Source organism: Dermacentor albipictus, chromosome 3 (assembly GCF_038994185.2).
Source record: "Dermacentor albipictus isolate Rhodes 1998 colony chromosome 3, USDA_Dalb.pri_finalv2, whole genome shotgun sequence".
In the NCBI taxonomy this organism is placed as follows: domain Eukaryota; kingdom Metazoa; phylum Arthropoda; class Arachnida; order Ixodida; family Ixodidae; genus Dermacentor; species Dermacentor albipictus.
In genome coordinates, this window is record NC_091823.1 from 146,414,144 (window position 1) to 146,435,855 (window position 21,712).

The window sequence follows — 21,712 nt, forward strand, 5'->3', positions numbered from 1 at the left end:
GCTCTGCTTGGCCTCCTAATCTCAAAGCTGGGGGTTGACTTGCCTTCGCAGGCGCTTGGCTTGCGTTTCCCGTTCTCGATCCTCGGTGATAACGACTTCCGTCGGCTAGAGCTTTCATTGCCCTTCTCGCTCTCGAAGCGAGGCGTTTGTGCAACGTCGGCGCTGCCACTCTCTTGCCAGCTTCAGCATTTATTGTGCACTCGATCATCTGTATAGTATAATCATCAAGTTTGTGTGGGCGCATCATAAACGTCGACTGTGCCAAGGCTGCATCGCCGTGTCTCCTGGACTCAGTAAACGCAAGCCCATATTCTGATTACACACACACACGCACACATTGTAACAAACAAAAGAGGCCTGCGCCTCCGCAGCATTGCTAACAATATGACCTCGTGGTTTCTGCCCATGGTAGAACGCTGGTGACTGTTACCCATTCGCCTGCGTCCGCTGATAATAAATCTATTATCAAGTTGTGGAAGTGCTGAGTTTCGACCACCCTGGAAATTCGGAGGCGCACTCTACCCTCCATCAAGCCTGACAACTCATGCCCTCTTCCAACGGCGCCACCCACCCTGGTTTGTGCTGGTGCGGTGCGTCAGGGAGATCCCTTACCCTCTCCGGCATAGATGACAAAGTTGATGATTGGATCTCCTCTTATCAGCAAGTGAGTGCCCATAACCAGTGGGACGATGATACCAAGTTGAGAAACGTCGCATTGTATCTTACGGACGTTGGAAAACTATGGTTTCTAAACCATGAAGCCGACCTCACTTCGTGTTGGTCTTCAGGACCAGCTTCAGACAAGTTTTCCGTTGGCCAGCAGTCCGAAAGCTTCGTGTAGAACGTTTGCGTACACGATCACAAGAGGTCAGAGAAATTTCACGAGCTAAATCGAGAACAGTGTTGACATTTGCAAAGGAGTGTGACGTGTCCTTGTCAGAGGAAGTGAAGAACAAACACATAATTAAGGGTATTGAGGACGACGTGTTTTAAATGTTAATATTGAAGAGTCCTCACACTGTCATCAATGTCATCCAATTGTGTTAGATTTACGGTTAGTTGCACAGGCAACTACTTCACACCTGAAATCCCACTACGCACGTCTACTCTGTCAAGTCTTGAAATCGCCAACCATGCTTCTCTGTTCCTGAAAATTCAGGCGTTCGTTCGAGCAGAGGTCGCTCACCAGCTATCTTTGATGTATTCGATCCGGAAACCACCACCCGTTTTGCCACTTACGATCCGCGGTTGCATTCAAGAGCAAATTTCTGAAGCCGTTCTTCCAACCCGTGAGCAGACCAGTCAGTGGACCTCTCACGTACGCTGAAGCAGTTGCCTGATCTCGTCCACAAACGCTCTTGCCACCCTCCATCCATCGACCGCATTTCAGAAGCATTTTCCTACTATGTCACTTGCCGACCGACAGAATTTTTCTCATATGGCGCTACCAGGCCGACAGCATTTTGCGACTCCTCAACCCCGACTCGGACCTTACCCCCACCAGCGGTGCACTTTCAATGACCGTCCAATATGTTTTGCTTGTGGTGATGCTACGTGGCACGTGAACTACGTGGCACGCCATTGCCGTAGTTCAATGCTTCCTTTCCCGAAGATCCAGTGAGCGCCACCTTTCCACGCTCAGTTTTCCTCTTCGCCTTCTAACCTTCATACCGCTTCCTAATTCTCTGACCGTCCAACCGCGTCTACCCGCCGCTCACCATCTTCACATCATTCACTTTCTCCGATGTGGTGCAGTACCATGTCCACTGAGCCGGACAACTGATGGCTGCAGCTCCCGAGGCAGGATCCGCATCCACGCCACAATGCCCAAGTCCCCGTCCCTCTCCAGCCACTGTATATGACATGTTTGTCGAAGAAATTGCCATCCTGGCACTTGTGGATACAGGAGCTGGCGTGTTCTTAATTCCCGCCGAACTCCGTCACACACTACGAAAGGTTTTGACGACTCTCTTCGACTTCTCCCTTCGAACCTAGAAAACTGAAGATGTTACGCTTCTCGCTGCCTTTACTGCTCTCGTCTTCGTTAAAGGACTACTGTATACCTTCGAATTCGTCGTGATGCGCTCGTGTTAACAAGACGTTATGTTAGGCTGGGACATCCTTGCAAATAATAACGCCGTTATTGACTGTTGTCACGCCGAAGTCTAACTTTCTGCACTTCCTAACATTGAGACAATCGAAAACCGCCCTTCTAGTGATAAACTGTGTCCGAAGACAATGCCGACCTTCCGTGCTTTCCATGCTTGTGCCTGTGTCATGCGCCAATATTTCTGATGGCACTCTTCTCTTTACGCCCTCTGAAGCGCTCATTCTCCGCAAATCTTCTCCGCTACCCTTTGCTCTCCTTACTCTTCGCAGTGGCGTCGCGAAAATGGTCGTCGACAATCCCACGGCGCGCCCTTTACCGTTATATTATGGTGAATGCCTAGGCCACGGTCAACTTGTCGACACCTTTTGCATCTTTGACGCTCCTGCCGCTTCTGCTTCTACAGACCTTAACGCACTTGCTTTTGACCCTGCGGTTGATCAGTCACTCCTCGACGTTTCCCACAGCTCCATCGACGATGAAACATCATCTTCAGAACTAAGCCAGCTTCTCGTTCTCCTGCAGAAGTTCCGCGCTTCTTTCGACAGCCGTGCTTCTGGTTTGGACAGCACATCGACCTTTCTTCACTGGATAGATACCGGCAGTCGTGCACCTCTACGGCACCGCCCTTACCGTGTATCAACCACTGAATGCCGTGTCATTGATTACCAGGTTGCGGACATGCGCAAGCGTGCCGTTGTGCAGCCTTCAAACAGTCCCTGGGTGTAACCAGTCATTCTCATTATAACGATAGGTATATTCGGTTCTGCATCGACTACCGGTATTTGAACAAGATAACGTACAAGGAGGTTTACCCGTTACCGCGCATCGATGGCACCCTCGACTGTTTGCTGCGATCGTAGTTCGCTGGATTTACGTTCCGGATACCGGCAAGTCCCTTTTGCAACAGCTCTTCAACCTAAAACGACATTTTTTCATACCTGACGGATTATACGAAATCATCATAATGCTTTTCCGCCTGTGTAACGCTTCAGCCACTTTTGAGGGGATGACGGATAATATTTTAAGCGGCCTCAAATGAAACACATGTCTATGCCAGCTGGATGACGTAGTTGTCTTTTCCGCTCACTTCCGAACACATCTCAGCCGTCTCGGGCACGTTCTGAAATGCTTTACTGACGTAGAACTTCAACTCAACTTGAAAAATGTCGTTTCGGCGCCTGAAAGCTCACTATTCTTGGCCATGTTGTATCGCGAGACGGCATCCTTCCTGATCGAGCCAAGCTGCCCGTTCTTACCTACTTTCCACAACCAAAGAAGTTTATCATCATTATCATCAGCGTGGTTACACCCACTGCAGGGCAAAGGCATCTGCCATACTACTCCCAATACCCCGGTCATTTACTAAGTGTGGCCATGTTGTCCCTGCAAACTTCTTAATCACATCCGCCGACCTAAATTTTTTCCACCCCCTGCTACGCTTCCGTTCCCTTGGAATCAAGTCCGTAACCCTTAATGACCATCGGTTATCTTCCCTCCTCATTACATGTCCAGCCCATGCCCATTTATTTTTCTTGATTTTAACTAAGATGACATTAACTCGCGTTCGCTCCCTCATACAATCTGCTTTTTTTTATCCCTTAAGATTATACCCATCATTCTTTCCATAGCGCGTTGCGTCGCCCTCAATTTAAGCAGAACCCTTTTCGCAAGCCTCCAGGTTTCTGCCGCATACGTGAGACACAGCTGTTATATACTTTTTTCTTGAGGGATAGGTGCAACCTTCTGTTCATGATTTGAGAATGCCTGCCAAACGCACCCCAGCCCATTCTTATTCCTCTGATTATTTCAGTCTCATGATCCGGATCCGCTGTCCCTACCTGCCCCAAGTTGGTGTATTCCCCTACGACTTCGAGTGCCTCGCTGCCTATTGTAAATTGCTGTTCTCTTCCGAGACTGTTAAACATTACTTTAGTTTTCTGCAGATTAATTTTTAGACCCACTCTTCTGCTTTGCCTCTCCAGGTCAGTGAGCATGCATTGCAATTGGTCCCCTGAGGTACTAAGCAAGGCAATATCATCGGCGAATCGCAAGTTACTAAGGTACTCTCCATTAAATTTTATACCCAATTCTTCCCACTCCAAGTCTCTGAATACCTCCTGTAAACACGATATGAATACCATTGGATAGATCGTATCTCCCTGCCTGACGGCTTTCTTTATTGGGATTTTGTTGCTTTCTTTATGGAGGACTTCGGTGGCTCTGGAGCCGCTATAGATATTGTTGCGTGTGGAAAGACACAGATTAAAGAGGCTGTATACAGGCTATTTACACAGGAGCCAGATCGCCAGGCCGACACTCGCTCGCGCCAAAGGCACAGACCCCTTTCGTCGTCGTTGTCGCGTTTGCTCGTCCCTTGAGCATCGCTCGATGATATCGTAATACTACCTCCCAGCGGCAAAAGCGCCGTCACGGTGCTGTTAAAAATCCAAGGCTCGTGAAGAGTTGTAGGGTTTGAGTCGCGCGACGTGGACAATGTCACTGGTTGTCACAGTGGAGGACGTAGTGGCCGTGGTTAGAGCGATTTCGTAGGTGACATCGGTTACTTGGCGAAGGACGCGATATGGGCCTGTGTAGCAGGAAAGCAGTTTTCACAAAGGCCAACTTTACGTGATGGTGACCAAAGCAGCACGATGGTGCCGGGCACAAGATGGACAGCATGGTGACGGAGGTCACAGCGTTGCTTTTGCTTGCCTTGAGAGACTTGCAGGCGAGTGCGCGCAGGTTGGCGAGCATGGTCAACATGGGTGATAGCATCACGGGCTTAACCGCTAGTTGAAGCTGTGGTGGACAGAAGCACAGTGTCCAATGGTAGCGTCGGTTCACGGCCATACAAGATGTAAAAAGGCGAAAAGCCAGCAGTTTCGAGACAGGAAGATTAATACGCAAATGCAATGTAAGGTAGAGCCTGGTCCCAGTCACGGTAGTTGTTTCAAACGTATTTAGATAGCATGTCTGTAAGGGTGCGGTTCAAACGATCAGTGAGGCCGTTCGTTTGAAGGTGGTAGGAGGTGGTAAATTTATGCTGTATTGAGCAGGCACGCATGATGTCGTCAATGACTTTGGCTAAGAACGTACGGCCATGGTCTGTTAGCAATTGACGCGGAGCACCATGAATCAAAATGATATCATGCAGGAGGAAGTCCACGACATCAGTTGCGCAACTGGTCGGAAGAGCGCGGGGTACGGCATAGCGGCTCGCGTAGTCCACTGCGACTGCAACCCACCTGTTTCCTGACGTAAAAATTAAATTATGGGGTTTTACGTGGCAAAACCACTTTCTGATGAGGCACGCCGTAGTGGGGGACTCCGAAAATTTCGACCACCTGGGGTTCTTTAACGTGCACCTAAATCTAAGTACAGGTGTTTCCGCATTGCGCCCCAATCGAAATGCGACCGCCGTAACCAGGATTCGATCCCGCGACCTCGCGCTATATATATATATATATATATATATATATATATATATATATATATATATATATACACACACACACACACACACACACACACACACACACACATTGCGACGAGGTCTATTGTCATTCACAACTTTCTGGAACGCTACGTAAATCAAAGCACTGCAAGGGCTGTCCGTAGCACGGGGCTCACTCGAGATCACGGCACGGCCCTTCGTCTTCCTGCAAGGTAGTCAAGTAACAATGTAAGGGTTGGGTCCTCGCGCTGCTCTGTGAGCACGTCAGTGATAGTGAACGGAGACAGGGTGGACGAGGAAGCTGACAAAGACATGACGTGGATGTGGTACTCTTGCAAGCGAAGCGCCCAATGTTTTAAGCGTCCAGACGGGTCTTTGAAGGAAGAAAGCCAACAAAGGGCATGGTGGTCAGTAACAACGGCGAAAGAACGGCCGTAAAGCTATGGGCGAAACTTGTTTAGTGCCCAGATGATCGCTAGACACTCTTTCTGTGAAGGAGTAATTTATTTCTGCTTTCTTTAGAGCCCAGCTCGCTTAAGCGACGACGTATTCATCATAGCCAGCTTTCCGTTGCGCTAAGACCGCGCCAAAACCAACTCTGCAGGCGTCAGTATGGATTTCCGTGGGAGCGTCAAGGTCGTAGTGGCGAAGTATCGGTGGTGAGGTCAACAAGTGGTGCAACTGCCGAAACGTTGCATCACATTCAGGTGACCACGCTGATATGCCGTTACTGGCAAAAAGTAAACTTGTCAAAGGTGCCATGATGGGTGCGAAATTGCGTACGAAGCGACGAAAATAGGAACATAAGCAAATAAAACTTCTGAGGGTTTTGATAGACGTGGGCGTCGGGAAGTCTGCAATGGCGTGGAGCTTGTTTGGGTACGGGAGAACGTCATCTTTTGAGATAACGTGACACAATATGGTTAGGTTTCTTGCAGCGAAACGGCACTTATTGAGGTTAAGCTGTAGGCCAGCAGATTCGAGACAGGTCAGAACGTCATGCAGGCGAGCGAGGTGTGTCGGAAAATCGGTTGAGAAGACGATGTCGCCTAGGTAACATAAACAGGTCTTCCATTTGTGGGCACGAAGGAGGGTGTCGATCATACGCTTAAACGTAGCAGGCGCGTTGCACAACCCGAAGGGCACGACGTTGAACTTGTAGAGGCCATCGGATGTAACGAATGTGGTTTTCAGACGTTCAGGCTCGGCCATTGGAACTTGCCAGTACCCATAGCGGAGATCAAAGGAACGGAAGTATTCTGCACCTTTTAAACAGTCTAGAGCGTCATCGATTCAAGGCAGAGGATAAAAGTCTTTCCTCGTTATCTTGTTTAGGCGTCTGTAGCCGACGCAAAAGCGAATTGAGCCATCCTTTTTTCTCAGCAATAGGACAGGTGAAGACCAAGGACTTAGAAAGCTACGGATGACTTCACGTTTGAGCATGTCGTCCACTTGCTCCGTGATGATTCAGCGCTCTTCGGTGGAGGCATGATACGGGTTCCGTCGCAAGGGGGAGTGGGAAGCGGTGTCTATGGAGTGAGAAACAATGGTGGCACGGCCCAGCGATGTCTGATGACAGTCGAAAGAAGAGACAAACTTGTGAAGGAGAGCGAGAAGTTGGCGGCGATGAGATGGGGAAAGAGCAGGATCGATGGCGTTGTGGGATGGTGGGACGAAAAAACTGTGGTGGCGGTCGTGCAACCGGAAAGGAATCCGGACGCATGAGCGATGAAAAGGAAGCTGTTTGCGCAGGTGGCCGTGCAACCACGGCTGCATAACTGAGAGGCAGCGACGTAGGGTGAGTGGTCAAGTTGGTATGCGTCAGCGGAGCACCCATAGGATTGCATGGGGGGGGGGGGGGCGCTGTAGGATCTGCAGGAAGCGCTTCAGATATCTCAGTTCAGATGGCTTGCTGCAGCGTTGGAGGCAAAGCTGCGGTAGGCGTGTCACTGTGAGGCAGCAGCGAGAGCTGCCTGGCCACCTCTTCACGAATAAACTCTCTGATATGCTGTGAGAGGGTCGAGTTGGTTATTTCGGCAGAAACCGCGATGCTCGAGGCGGAATCGGCGTGCTGAATGTTCTGGTGGGCGATGGAACATTGGCGGCGCAGCTCGTCAAAGCTCTGGCAGAGGTTAATGAGGACGGATACGCTACTTGGGCTTTTGTCCAGCAACATCTGCAATGCGCTGTCTTCGATGCCCTTGAGGATGTGTTTGATCTTGTTATCCTGTGACATGTTCGGATTTACCCGCTTGCACAAATCGAGAACATCCTCGATGTAGCTGGGGAATGTCTCTCCAGGCTGCTGTGCATGCTGGCGTAGACGCTGGTGGGCTATCAAACACTTCAGCAAACAGAGTCTTAAACGCGGACCAGCTTGTAAAGTCTGATTCGTTGTTGAAGAACCAAACTTTGGCTACGTCATCTAGGTATAACGGCACGTGGGTCCGCTTAGGCTGGTCATCCTATTTGTTATGGGCACTTACATGTTCGTACGATGACAGCCAGTCTTCCACGTCCTGTTCGGCGGTCCCACTGAAAATGGGTGCGTCGCGTTGACGAGCGACGCCGGCGCAACCGGTGGTGCAGGCAACGAGGTTGTGGGATCAGGCATAGTGCAAGGCGATCTCGTTGGCAGGTTTCGAGTGCGAAGCTCCAGGACGAGGCGAAGGACCTCAGCAACCTCCACTAAATGCGAACGAGGTTTATAGTTATTCACAACGTTGTGGAACGCTAGGTAAATCAATGCACTGCAAGGGCTGTCCGTAGCACGGGGCTCGCTCGCGATAACGACCTGGCCCTTCATCGTCCTCTTCAGACGGCACATACACAGGGGCGCGTCTGCTTCATTACAACATATATATATATATATATATATATATATATATATATATATATATATATGTGTGTGTGTGTATGTGTATATGCGAGTGCGCGTGCGTGTGCCTGTGTATATATATAAACAGTACCGGAAAACGCCAACAGCAAAGAGAGGAAGAGAATGGTAAGGAGACCGATAGAGTAGTAGGGACTGAGGTGCCTCTTGGCCAATCCACCATAGTGGGCATGCGCCCCGCGTTTGGGAGAAAATACCAACTCCGGAACCTGCCCCCCTGCGTTACACCGGACAATGAACGGCGAAGGCTCAACTCAAAACAGCTCCGCTGCTCAAAACGCGAACTTCCTGGGAGCATTGGTAAATGAATAACTTTCTGTGTTAACAATGCGCAGCCCCAAGTCAGCGACCTCGTTCGGCAGAATTAACAAAAGCGACCTCGTACTTCTACAAAAGTCAAACAAGCCCTGGCAACTATTGAATTTTGTTTGAATAGAGGTGCTCCATAGAGGAAGGATCGGCAAGACAAGATCATGTACCTTTAGAGTACCGGGTGGATCTGCGGTTAAACGGGCCGTTCAACACTTGTACGTGCTGGAACCAAACTTTTCGGTAACTTCTGCAACCAGGGTAGTTTTTTTGGAACTAGAACGACAAAGAAGGAGACGGCGCGTTCTCGAACCTCGGACCACGCGCAACAGCAGCTATTTACGGAGTCTCGTTTTAGTTTAAGCTTAATAGACCCCTTTTTTGATGCAAGGAAGGCATGATTTTCTGCACAGCCTATGCGTATGTTTTGAACACTGTCACAACGCAAGCCGATAAGGTTCTGTAGAATAACAGTTACCTAATGAATGATGGCACACAGTGTGCTTTGAATGCGGGCCTTGAACTTAAGGTTATCAGGAATCTATGATAACAAGAAAACAAACTGTGCGTTGCCAGTGCTGCTGTTCTGCGCCAACGTCGATGACACGCGAGTATGACACTGTCTTCAATAATATCGCTTCAATGAAACATTCAACTTCAAAGCTTCCACATAAGTTAAGATTTCTTTCCATCGTGACATGGTAAAAAATGTAGTTGTAATTCGTCTGTTTATATATAGACTATTTCTAGATTAATATAGCCAACAATAACTGAGCGGTTCATTCACGCACTTGCTGCTCGTATTGCTTCAGGCAAACAGCATACACAAGCTTTTTTACTCTGAGCACCGGAATCCCCTTGCAGGCTATGCAATCTCGATAACGTAGAGAAGTAATCAAATTACTCACTGTCCAATTGTGATCTTCCAGTTGTTGGTCATCTCCTGACGCGCAGCAGATATCGGCTCAACATCGTACTCAAGGATAACCGAAAAGTTCAACTCTTTCAGAGACTCACATACTTGAGTGGCTTCGATGATACAACGAATCTCGGCAGCAGAAAAGTCAGATCCCAGAGCGAGGCGCCGGAGTGACTTTGCTTGTCTGAGGCCACCTGCCAAATGGTCAGCGTGCCACCTGATCTTCTGCTTGTCGGAATACAAAATGTTAGACAGAAGAATTAGTTCTTGATTCATCTCTATAAATTATCAGACGTAGTACATTTGTTCTAGGAATGCGAGTAGCTGAGCAAAAGCTGCATGCTGAGGCTCAACTCTACTCTCTTACAACACAAACACGCAGCTGTGAAGTGCATTCCATTTACAGAGTCCACAAAGCCTTGCATGTGTACTTCAAAAAAAACTCAGATGACAGATAAAAAATTTTGTAAAAACATTCTCGCATATAGGCAGAATACATATTTTGGAATATTCATCATGCCGGAAACTATCTGTAACAAACGTTAACCTTCAGGAACCCATAGCAAACCTAGAAATCAAGAATAAAAAGTAGCGAAATAAATCCCTCTCATATGTTGTAGAAGTTTACATATGTCTTGCATTTTGAGAAAACGTGTTTTAATTCGGGATGTTCGTGATTTGCATTCGCAAATTACGGATATCTTACAAAGTCATTAAATTTTCGGTCAGCTTTCGCATACATGGTATTTAGAAAGTTTGCGACTTATATTCTTGTGTTCGATGAGCATAAGTAGCAGCTGTTGTGGGTTCTTTCAGCTCCTAACATGTCCGCTTGCATCTGTTGCCTGTGCAGCCAGAATATCACCGATAGGTAACGCTCCCTTTTCATTGCTGTAATTAGATGTATGGTGTAGTTTCAGTAGGATAAGTGACTTGCAGAACCTTCATAGTCAATTAGAAATTGATATTTTGGTGGCATTTATCCACATCTGTAAGAACAGTTAGCCTGGATAACGAATTCACGCACAAATTGACTTATAGTCTTATGTCATGACTTTTTTATTGACAATACTTATTGACTCACAAGACTTATTCATTGACAAGGCTTATTGTCTCCGCAGGCGGCGAGTACCAACCAGTGTCGTCCAAGTAGAAGTGTTTGAAAAGGCCGGACCATTGGATTAATAGATGATAATGGCAGCAAAGGCGGCTTAAACTGAAATCAAGATGCGTACCAATCTTGTAAATGCCACTACACTGCAGTCAAAAAAGGAGTGCACAATGACTTGCATTGCGAAAATAGAGGCTTGGTAAAAATAAAGTCCATGCCGACAGATCCTCACTATTACTTTTTGTCAGACATGTTTTACCACCTCATTTCGAGATACCTCGAAAGATACCATAGCAACAAGTTTGATCACGTCAAAAAGGTCATAAAATCACTTGCAGTCATAAAATGTCTTAGCAAAAGCCAAGCGGAAGAGTAGCTAGCGCGTAGCGCCGTTGATGCAAGAGTGACTGTATTTTAAAGCAGAGGTTGTCTTTAACACTTAAATTTATTCTTAAAATTTTCATTCAATGAGTGATTCTCGTGAAGACTCCTTTTCGTCAAACACTTAATGGACGAAACGCCGAATATGGAATATCTAAAGGTTCTCTTGCATAAACATCTGATCACAAATAAGGTCTTTCAAAACATTCTTTGAAATGCACTCGTTCAAATTTGGTCTCTTTCGCCTCAAGGAGAGATTATTGTCATTCGTGCCAGAGATATTTGCTGACCGAGATTATAGGCACAGCCTTCTGGCATCTTAGAGAGATTAGTAGGCTGCGCTTATACCTTCAGTGGGGCAATAGGACAGCAGGGGCACGATATTCACATTGTAGACGCAAGTGACCAGATCATACCATATCAGCGATTGTGGTAAGCTGGATGAGCTTGATTATAGAAGTTACTCGTGTACATTAAGGCGACGCCTATGAGTATGGTAGTTATGCGCGTGAATGAGCCCACGTCTTGGCGATTCAAGTAGTAAATTTGAAGACCATTGTGAGCATTGGTCTTATTAATTTATTTGACGTGTTCTTGGTCGCTAATTAACCGGTTGATAGGGCCACCAAACCGCAAGAAAAACCTAAGGGCACACATGAGACAATATATAGGCGCAGCAGCGGGAATACGAGGGCCTAAAAATATTTTGCGGCACCGATTAACTACCGAAGGTCCAATGAAGAAACACTTTTTTGAAAACGTTTCTCCCACAAAGTGAACATTGACAGTGAGAAAAATTGCTCTCCTTTTTTAGCCGCTTTTATATATTTACTTTAAAATCATAATGTCCGCATATTCAGAACTCTAGTCATCAATATAAGAAAGAAAGTGTTATCCTTAGTTTGCACCTATGAAGACATCACGCGATGGAAATTTTAAATTGTGCTGACACAATAGGAACTTCCAGCTTGTGGTACTCAACAAGTTGAAAACTGGCGGAAGTCATCCTCACCTGAGTTTTTTGTTTCCTCAAGTCCCACTCAATACTAACGAGTGTCATCTCCTGAATGGTATTGTTGGTGGCAAGGAACTTCGAGAGTGACTTAGAATCCAAGACACCCAATTTGAAGCCCTCAACGGTGAGCTTGGTCACTGTTTTGTTGGTAATGAGGGCTCCGAACACCATGTTTGACTTCGTGCGGTAATTGTGGTTGTGGCAAATTACAGTCACGTCGGGAGGAGCTGAAGGTCTGGCAAGCATTCGTTTGAAGCTTGAACCGCACCGGTGAGAGGAAAAGGAGGCATCCAAGATTAGGCAAGAGATGTCGGTGCTCTTTTCCAGGGCCTGCAGCAGCTTTCCGACGAAGTCGAACACCTAGACAGAAACAGGCGTACGTGGCAAGTGAAAACAGCAGAATTACTTCTACAAAAGTCTCACACCATTTCATGAAAGGTGCGATCAGCAGCCTCGAGTCAGTAAATATGCTGAGCGGCTCATTGCAATGTGACCGTTCACGTGAGCAAGAAAAACGAGTCATAGAGCAGAAAAAAATGTTTGCGGAATACTTCGCCACAACCTCACTGTTCCTCTGCAAGCGGACAAATTCTTTGCAAGCTTTATTTTTCCTTCGAAGGCGTAGAGCGTTACGTTGCATGCACCTGTAATGTTACATTAGACTGTGACGCTGCAGGAATATCGCGACATTTAGTTTATAATGACTGAGCACGCTGCAATTCTGCTCGCAAGTAACCGGGACCTCACTGTTTATTATATGATTATTTAGAGAAAAATTTATTAATATGTGGAGTTCTGCGTATGAAAACCACGAGCTCATTATAAGGCACACCGAAGTGGGCGACTCCGGATTCATTTTGACCACCGGGGCTTATTTAACATGGATACAGCTAATACACTGGTGTGTTTTGCATTTCGCCGACATTTTTTTTTTGCACAACGACATTTCTTATTGCTCAAATCGTAAATTCTTAGAGTACTTAAAAAATGAATTATGGGGTTTTACTTGCCAAAACAACTTTGATTACGAGGCACGCTGTAGTGGGGGCTCTGGAAATTTAGACCACCTGGAGATCTATCATGATCATCATCATCAGCCTGGTTATGCCCACTGGAGGGCAAAGGCCTCTCCCATATTTCTCCAACAACCCCGGTCATGTACTGCGGGGTTCTAACATGTACTGGGGATCTAACATGCACCTAAATCTAAGTACACCTGTGCTTTCGCATTTCGCCCCTATCGAAATGCGGCCGCGGTGGCTGGGATTTGATCCCGCGACCTCGTGCTTAGCAGCCCAACACCATAGCCACAAAGCAACCACAGCGGGTATGTTTGTGCACGGTTAATGCAGTGTTAGTTAGGAGTTACAGCAGTGTTACAGCCGTTAAATCAGTGTTAGTCAAGTGTTACAGCAGTGTTAGAGCAGTTACAGCAGTGTTACCACAGTTAAAGCAGTGTTAGAACAGTGTTAGTGCAGGTGCAGTGCTGCCTCTGTGCAGTTTCAGAGCAGCTTCTGTGCAGTTTCAGAGCAGCCTCTGTGCAGTTTCAGAGCAGCCTCAGAGCAGTTCCAGCCCAGTATCAGCCCAGTTTTGGCACAGTGCCGCCGAGTGACAGTGCAGTGTCAGTGCAGGGTCAGTGCAGGGACCGTGCAGGGACCGTGCAGAGACCGTGCAGGGACCGTGCAGGGACCGTGCAGGGACCGTGCAGGGACCGTGCAGGGACCGTGCAGGGACCGTGCAGGGACCGTGCAGGGACCGTGCAGGGACCGTGCAGGGACCGTGCAGGGACCGTGCAGTGCGATTGATAGAGTATCAGTGCATTTCGCCCCTATCAAAAGCTGCTTTTCAAACAGAAGTGTTAACGATAACTGCGTGTCTTATTGCTCAAATGGTAAATTGCTAGTGCACTTTAGGAAGAAGTGCATGACAGACGCAATTTATAAAATAACCAATGCTACGTGCAGCCACAAGTATTAGTATTCGTACAAATATATTCTACTTTAGATGAACAAGACCGCTGACTATGCTTCGTCTCAAGGATACCGTTGTTAGATACGGGACCTATTCCTGAGCCTCCTTCGAGTTCACCAGACCGCATCGAATCGCGTCACAGCAAATTAAGGAGCGCAGAAGCACATCTACCCCGTTCCCGAGGCACGGGACGTGCAAACGAGTTGGCGTCCCCCACCTCGTGTGCCGCAGTTGGAGCTATTCACTGCTTGACTCTTCCCGAAAGTGAAGCGAGAGCCTGGCACTGTTCCAGGTAACGTGGGTCCCGAGGTAAGACGGCTGTAATGCACCGTGAAGCCCTGGCAGTAATCCCCCCCCCCCCCCCCGTCCGCCTTGGTGACGGTAGTTGCAGACCGGGAAGGCAATACCGCAGAGAGAAGTAAGTCCTCGGACAAGTGGGGCCCAGGGAGCGACCCTCTCCGCCGGGTGTGACACAATCGCATGGGCGCCTGCCATTGGCCGAAAATGACGACACCTGAGCGGGCTCGCCGACTGGCCGAAAATGGCGTCACCTGAGCGGGCTCGCCGATTGGCCGAACGTGACGTGACTTCGAGACACTGAAGGGCTCAAAGCCAGAGATCGGGAGGAGCAAGGGAGCATTCCTTCATCTCTTTCGAGCATCTTGCCACTGGCCGCAGCGTCTGAGTTGCTGCCGGCCCGTAATGACTTAACTTAATTTCTTGGTCCTCTCACTGTAAATAATGTAAATAAACCTCCAGTTTTCTCCTCAACGTCCTCTTCAACCTCGGCAAACTCCCGCACCCAACGGCAAAGTCCAAAAATCTGGGGGACAGCAATTGGGATTGGCCTCCAGATCCAACACCGTTAAAACTTGTTCTTCTCTAGTAACGTAATTCAGATAAAAATAGAATTTATTGAGGGAATGCAGGCAACCACCTTTGGTACACGCAATGCACAGGACAGTAAAAAAAGCATTGAAGAAACACCAGCGAACACCTCACTACACATCTACCGATTCTACAGCTGTTATATTTAGAAGCGAAATATCAGCTAAGAACAACTTTTTGTCCCTCCAACCGCAGGCTTATGTTAAACCACTTACGCGCGTCGAACACGGCATCGTCACGCTGATTCTTTAACACCTTATAACAACCGAACTAACCTCTAAGTTTTCCTTCTTCCCGCGCACTGTAACAGATTGAAACACCCTGCGATTATCACAATTCATAAACACCGATTCTATTGAACGCATGCGTCTAATATTAACGGTATTGCAATTGTGGCAAGCCTAGTTGCTGTTTTCCTTTTCCTCTTTTACATGTGAATTTCGTTTGATACTTTCCACATCTTCCTTACTCTATTATTTTCAGTATTTTGCAATAGTCGCTTGTTCAACTTCTGGGGCTATTTCCCCCCTCTCGCGATAGTGGTTGCAAGTGCTCATATATGCGTGTGATACTGATCTAATGTTTGTCAAGTTGTGTTCCTTCAATGTACCTTCTCTTAATCTTACTTAGTCGTGGCTTTCATTTTTCTCTGATATTTACATACGTTGCATTGCTTTTGTATTTCGTTTTCATAAGTGTATGTATATGTTATACGTGCATATGTTAATATTTATGTATTCTGCCCCTCCTGCTTGGGCTCTCATTTGGGCCTGCAGTATTGTAGGAATAAATAAATAAATAAATAAGTGTTTGCAGACGAAGACAAAATCTGTTAAACTGTATGCTTGCTACAAATATTTCGGAAGGCCGATTAGGGAGGGTCATGGGGGGTAGCCAAAAAGAAAATCTAAGCTACCATCGACCTGAGTATGACAGTTACTTTCTGCAGCTTTGGGACTTTCAAGGTGTGATAAATGATACGAACCTGACAATATTGAGAGTTACGCCACGACAAAGACGCAAGAGCGCAGAGAAGGACAAACTCTGAGACGACAGACGAGCGCTAACTATGAACAAATGTATTTTTCTATTAAATTTCTGCATTACAGCGCCATGATTTGCCATATTGGTAAACCAGGAAGTCCAATCGTCTAAAAATATTAAGGGCAGTTTAGGGGATCGAATGTATGAACCTTAGACAAACCACAACGTACGCAGCATAATGACGACTGTCTACAGACCACAAGCAGTAGTTCAAAAGACATGCACGCAAATAGGTAACAATATAGACTGACAAAAGAAGAAGAGTTCCAGATTAGCCATCAGTCTTGTGAAGCTGCATAGAAGTGTCAGTTTAGGCGAAGAAGATATTGTGACGCACAGTCCAGTGAGCACAGGTAAACAGTCAGCACGGCGAGCAAGACTAAACTGCGACAACTTTATTGGCCAAACTTGTGCCTTCAAACAAAGTAAATATGATTCTGGGGCGGTGGTAGCAGCAGGTGCGGTTGGTTGTGGCAAAATCGTGTGCCAGTGCTTACGGTTCGCCTCTCATGCGTGCAACATTCTGTCCTTTATATGCGGTCGTGACTAAGGGCTAGAATATATAAAACATGTAACAATTGTGTAATAGCGCACCTATAAAGAGGCAAGTATTGCCTTTATTAATAGTACGACAGCGTTTTGGATCTGTGCGTTTTATCGCGCCGCGACAGCGCTCTCCTGCAATTGCAGAATAATCATGAAGCCACGCAACGAAACTGAACAATCGAGAGTGCATAGCACTCGCGTTGCAATAACAAGGACCACGGTCCGTGTGCAGCAAACCTGCTGGTGATTAGAAATGCAAGTGCATGGGGTGGGAATTTTAAATTATGAGCGGCAACGTATCGTTGTTCTGGAAAAAGAAAAGAATAAAATGCGTGCATTTTAGCACTTGTAACATACGGGGGCTAATTTGATAACGATGCTTACCAGGCGTTGTTGAGCGGGTTTAGACGAAGATAAAGGGTTAGGTTAGGATGGAAGATAAACGTGGACATTCAAAGAAGATAATGCGAACAAAAAAATATAAGGAGAAAAAAAAGAACAAGAGGCGTCGCATAAAGCGATAGAATTGAAGTTGGTAAACGAAGTAGGGGGGTGATTCTAAATACGACAAATCGGTTATTCGCAACAAAGACCAATATTTAGCAAACAAAGTTCGGCAAATCGTGCAGCTGAGAACCTTCCAAGTAATGAATCGGCTGTCACTGAGGAAAGAGGACGCCTTCGCGGACGGTAGTGAATTCGAAATCAGGGGTAATCGTAAGTCAGTTCTAGAAGCCTTCGCTTAACAGTTGCCAAAGTCATTTGACAGATGGTAAAGAAGGGCACATTTCAAAGTTTGATAGAGCCGCAACCGAAGCGTTATCATTAAGCATAATCTAAACCACCACCAAAAATTGGCTGGGTTTCATTGCATACGTCCCGCGTTTGTGCTAGTAATACGAAAGAGACGGGGCAATGATGCAGTAGATGAAAAACATATTCGCGGAAAATGAGCAGAAAGGTTGAATATGAATGATTTTACGGGAAAGAAGGAATGTGAAGTGGAGGAAACACGGAAAGGAAAAAATGAAGGGTTAAAACACATTAGCTGACCAATATACGGAAGGATAGCAAAGTAACATAGTAAACTACGTCCTACTGATATTCTAAAATATGTATTCAACGATTTCAGGTAAATGAATGCGGCCATTCGATGAAACTCTAGATGCCTGTGAACCTGGTCAAATTCTGCTTGTAAGGCATCTTGGAAAAGTTGAGAATATCTTCTGTGTCTAAGCTCGTCATCAATATGAAAGGGAACAGAAATTTTTAGCGCTTGCAACTCATGATGTGTGCTTCCGAATTTAGGAACTTCAAAGGTAATTCGCTTTCTAGCGGGGCATTTAGTCTCACTGACCACTTGACGGTATGCAAGTGACGTTGCATACAGGCGAGCACGAAACGTGGCCGCGACGTCTATATTTGGGAAAACATAGAGCGTGGAAAATTTTCACGGATAGAAAAGTCGCCAATAAGGCATAAAAAACCTGCGTTTACAGTGTGCGAAACCGAACTTACGAAACTGCCACCACTTGTTTTCTCCCCACAACTACTAGTTCAGGTTACGTGAGTGCCTGATTTGCTAGAAGGTTTTGGGTGCAGTGAACTCAGGTATTTAAAGTAAACGACTGTTTAGTTACAGTTACGTTATCTTAGCAACTTAGCCGTCATGCGCATTATGTGAAATTTTTCAAAAGCAGATTCTAAAGAAGAACTGTCGCTGGACATGCCCCGGACACCAAATCTGAAAGGCGTGTTGCAGGAGGTGTGAATGTTTTAACGCGTTGCAAGCCTTCCACAAAGGTACTCCCGATCGCATGTGTTCCATCGTTTCTGAAAGCGACCTCGTTATCACTTTTACCCTCTGATAAAGATGGTGGTTTCGCTGTCCTGCCGCTGGGTGACTTCAATGGGAAGGCCACCCTTGCCATTGATTTAGTTTTTAAAAGTGACGACAGAGTTTCCCTTGCAAACGTGAAATTAAAAGCAAGAAAACAATGCAAATCCCTTAGCAAAATGAATTTGCAGGGAAAGCTAGCAAAAGTAATAGAAAAAACTAAAAAGCCAACCTCAGATATTTTCATTTCTGCTAAGACGCATCAGAATTACTGCCCTCTGCGGGTTACCGTAACTGAAACGGCGAAAGCTGTTGGCTTGTTTTTGCCAGATAAACTAAACCTTATAATCATTGACGATCCTTTTCTTGTTAGAGATTCTGGTGAAGGTATTAATTTAGGAGAGAATGAAAAGGGAATGAAGATGTTCTCGATCGACAATAAAGATCTGTACCATTCACTTCCACGTCACAAAATGCTACTGGTTGTTGAAGAATACATTGATGACTGGATCAGTTGGCTTACAGAATGCTGCAGTTGTTTCTATTAGCAGCTTTCTTGAATGGCTAAACTTCTACTTGAAATCAACTTACGCCTCATGGAATGAACAAAATTACATACAAAGGAACAGTGTTTGCATAGGATCGTGCGTAGCGCCGGTACTAAGCGATATTTATCTAGCTCATCACGATCGCAGTATTCATGGTCACCTAGCCGCGTCCCCTGTTGTCAAAGTGTGCAGGTTTGTGGACGACTATCCGATATTTATTGAATGTACTGATCACGCTTTTGAGCCTGCTGTTTCTGAAGTCTTGGATATGCTCAAGAAAGAGCGGGAGCCTCTAGAACTTACGCATGAGGTCCACATTGCTGATTCGATGCGCTTTCTAGATCTCAGGCTGTGCCTTGCTAACAAACATGTGCGCTGGTGCTTCGAAACAAGAAGTAAGAAGCCACTCTTGCTCTTCAACTTAGCACACTCAAAGCTCGTTAAACGAGGTCTTATAACGTTCTGTCTCGTTAACAGCCTCAATAAATCTTGCCCACACGAGATGTAACATAGTCTTGCTGCACAGGTTGATCGCCTTTCTTGGGCTGGCTACCCTTCGGCCTTAATTTCAGCCATAGCGGAACACCTTCTGAGGCGCACAAAACGTTATGAGCCCGCTTAGTCAAGGAACCAGCTGGCTGAAAGACGCAGGTTTGCAGTGCCACCGTATGAGCATGATGTCTCCCATAGGCTAAAGAAAATTGGGCAGCGTGCAAGAATCAGTCGTTTTATCAGCCCCGAAAAGTTGGCAAGGCTCTGTAAGTGTGTAAACACGCCTAAATCACATCAGAGTTATTGCTCTGTGGGGCACAGAAAACGTTTTGTGACGTGCACAACAAATGTAGTCTACCAAATTCCCCTGTCTTGCGGCATTAAATATGCTGGAGAGACTGTTAAGTACTCAAACGATCGTCTAAGAGAGCACTGTAACAAAAAAATTAAATTATGGGGTTTTACGTGCAAAAACCCCTTTCTGATCATGAGGCACGCCGTAGTGGAGGACTCTGGAAATTTCAACCACCTGGGGTTCTTTAACGTGCTCCTAAATCTAAGTACAGGTGTTTTCGCATGTCGCCCCCATCGAAATGCGGCCGCCGTGACCAGGATTCGATCCCGCGACCTCGTGCTAAAGCACTGTAACAACGTCCACAGTACTGTGCAAGGTCACTTGGGCATCCATTGATGGGACTGTGGCTGCGTGCCCCTCTTTGAAGATACTGAAGTTTTAGCGAGACCCAGCTCATAGCTCACCCGGAAAATTGCGTAAGCTGATATTGTCACGTGGTATTGACGGTGAAGAAAGCAGCCAAACTAACAAAGTCGAAACTAGCGTTTTGTTGGGCGAGCTTGTGCCCTCAAGAACAGGCAACACTCTAAGAACGGCGACAGCGGCGAACACAGATGGCGATCGTCGAAAATCTGATCAGCGGTTCAAGCGCGTCGGCTTTTATACATCACTCGTCGAATGTTTCAGAGCAATCGATGGAACCCGGGTGCCTTCCACAAAGTTCTACACTGTTCGCGTCGTGCACACAAGCGCTCAGATTACACAAGGTTCGGTCACAGACAGCGGATGTAAGCTTTGATAACATTCCAGAAACTTCCGATGCATGTAGGCACTTCCTGCGCTCTGCGATAACATTTGTTAGGCGGTGAAACCTGTCACCCGATAAAGACAAGTACACGTGTCAATATCCCCCTCTTAAAAAGCATCGACCCGATGCTGCAAATGAAAGTAATAAAAGAAACAGCCGTAGCAAAAAGAACAACAAAATAAGGAAGTTCCTCAGCGTCCGTAAAATGGTTTAAGATGCACCACGTGGACTCCTTCAGATCGTGCGCGGCGCCGCTGTGAAGACTAAATGTCGTCTGATATGACCTCATAGTCCAGTGCGCCAATACGTCGAATCACCTTGTAGAGTACGAAATAGCGTAGCAATAGTTTCTCACTCAGTCCTCGTCAGCGTATCGGGATCCAACCCCAAACACGGTCGCCGGGCTGGTACTGGAGGAAGCGTCGTCGGAGGTTGTAGCGTCGGTGGCCGGTACGCTGCTGGTTCTTGATCCGTAGGCGGGCGAGCTGTCGAGCTTCTTCGGCACGCTGGAGATAGGTATCGACGCCAAGATTGTCTTCATCAGTGACGTGCGGCAGCATGGCGTCGAGCATCATCGTCGGGTTCCTGCCGTAAACCAGCTTAAACGGCGTGATCTGTGTTGTTTCCTGCACCGCCGTGTTGTAAGCGAATGTTAGGTACGGCAGGATGGCATCCCAGGTCTTGTGTTCGACATCGACGTACATTGCTAGCATGTCGGCGTTGCTCTTTTTCAGGCGCTCCGTAGGACTACTCGTCTGTGGGTCGTAGGCAGTTGTCCTCCTGTGGCTTGTATGGCTTTACTGCAGAATGGCATGGGTGAGTTCTGCTGTAAACGCTGTTCCTCTGTCGATGATGAGGCTTTCTGGGGCGCCATGTCGCAGCAGAATGTTCTCGACGAACAATTTCGCCACTTCGGCTGCGCTGCCTTTCGGTACAGCTTTAGTTTCAGCGAAGCGGGTGATATAGTCCCGTCGCCACGATGATTCACCGATTTCCGGATGTTGACGCCATCCATGCCATGCCGTCTGCTGAAAAGGTTGACAAGGAGGTTTGATCGCCTGTAGTAATCCTGCTGGCCTTATCGGTGG

The 21,712-nt window shown here is 46.9% G+C and overlaps 1 protein-coding gene across 4 annotated transcripts in view; it reads right to left on the bottom strand.

Moving 5' to 3' along the window:
- The window catches only part of LOC139057610 (uncharacterized), a 174,552-nt gene that overhangs the window by 27,268 nt on the left and 125,572 nt on the right, over window positions 1–21,712 (bottom strand). For all 4 annotated transcript variants that reach the window (XM_070536140.1, XM_070536142.1, XM_070536139.1 and 1 more), the window contains 2 exons: window positions 12,193–12,555; window positions 9,678–9,913 (listed from right to left, as the gene is read on the bottom strand). In XM_070536140.1, the coding sequence (XP_070392241.1) occupies window positions 9,678–9,913; window positions 12,193–12,555 (599 nt within the window). The remainder of the gene's footprint in view (window positions 1–9,677; window positions 9,914–12,192; window positions 12,556–21,712) is intronic.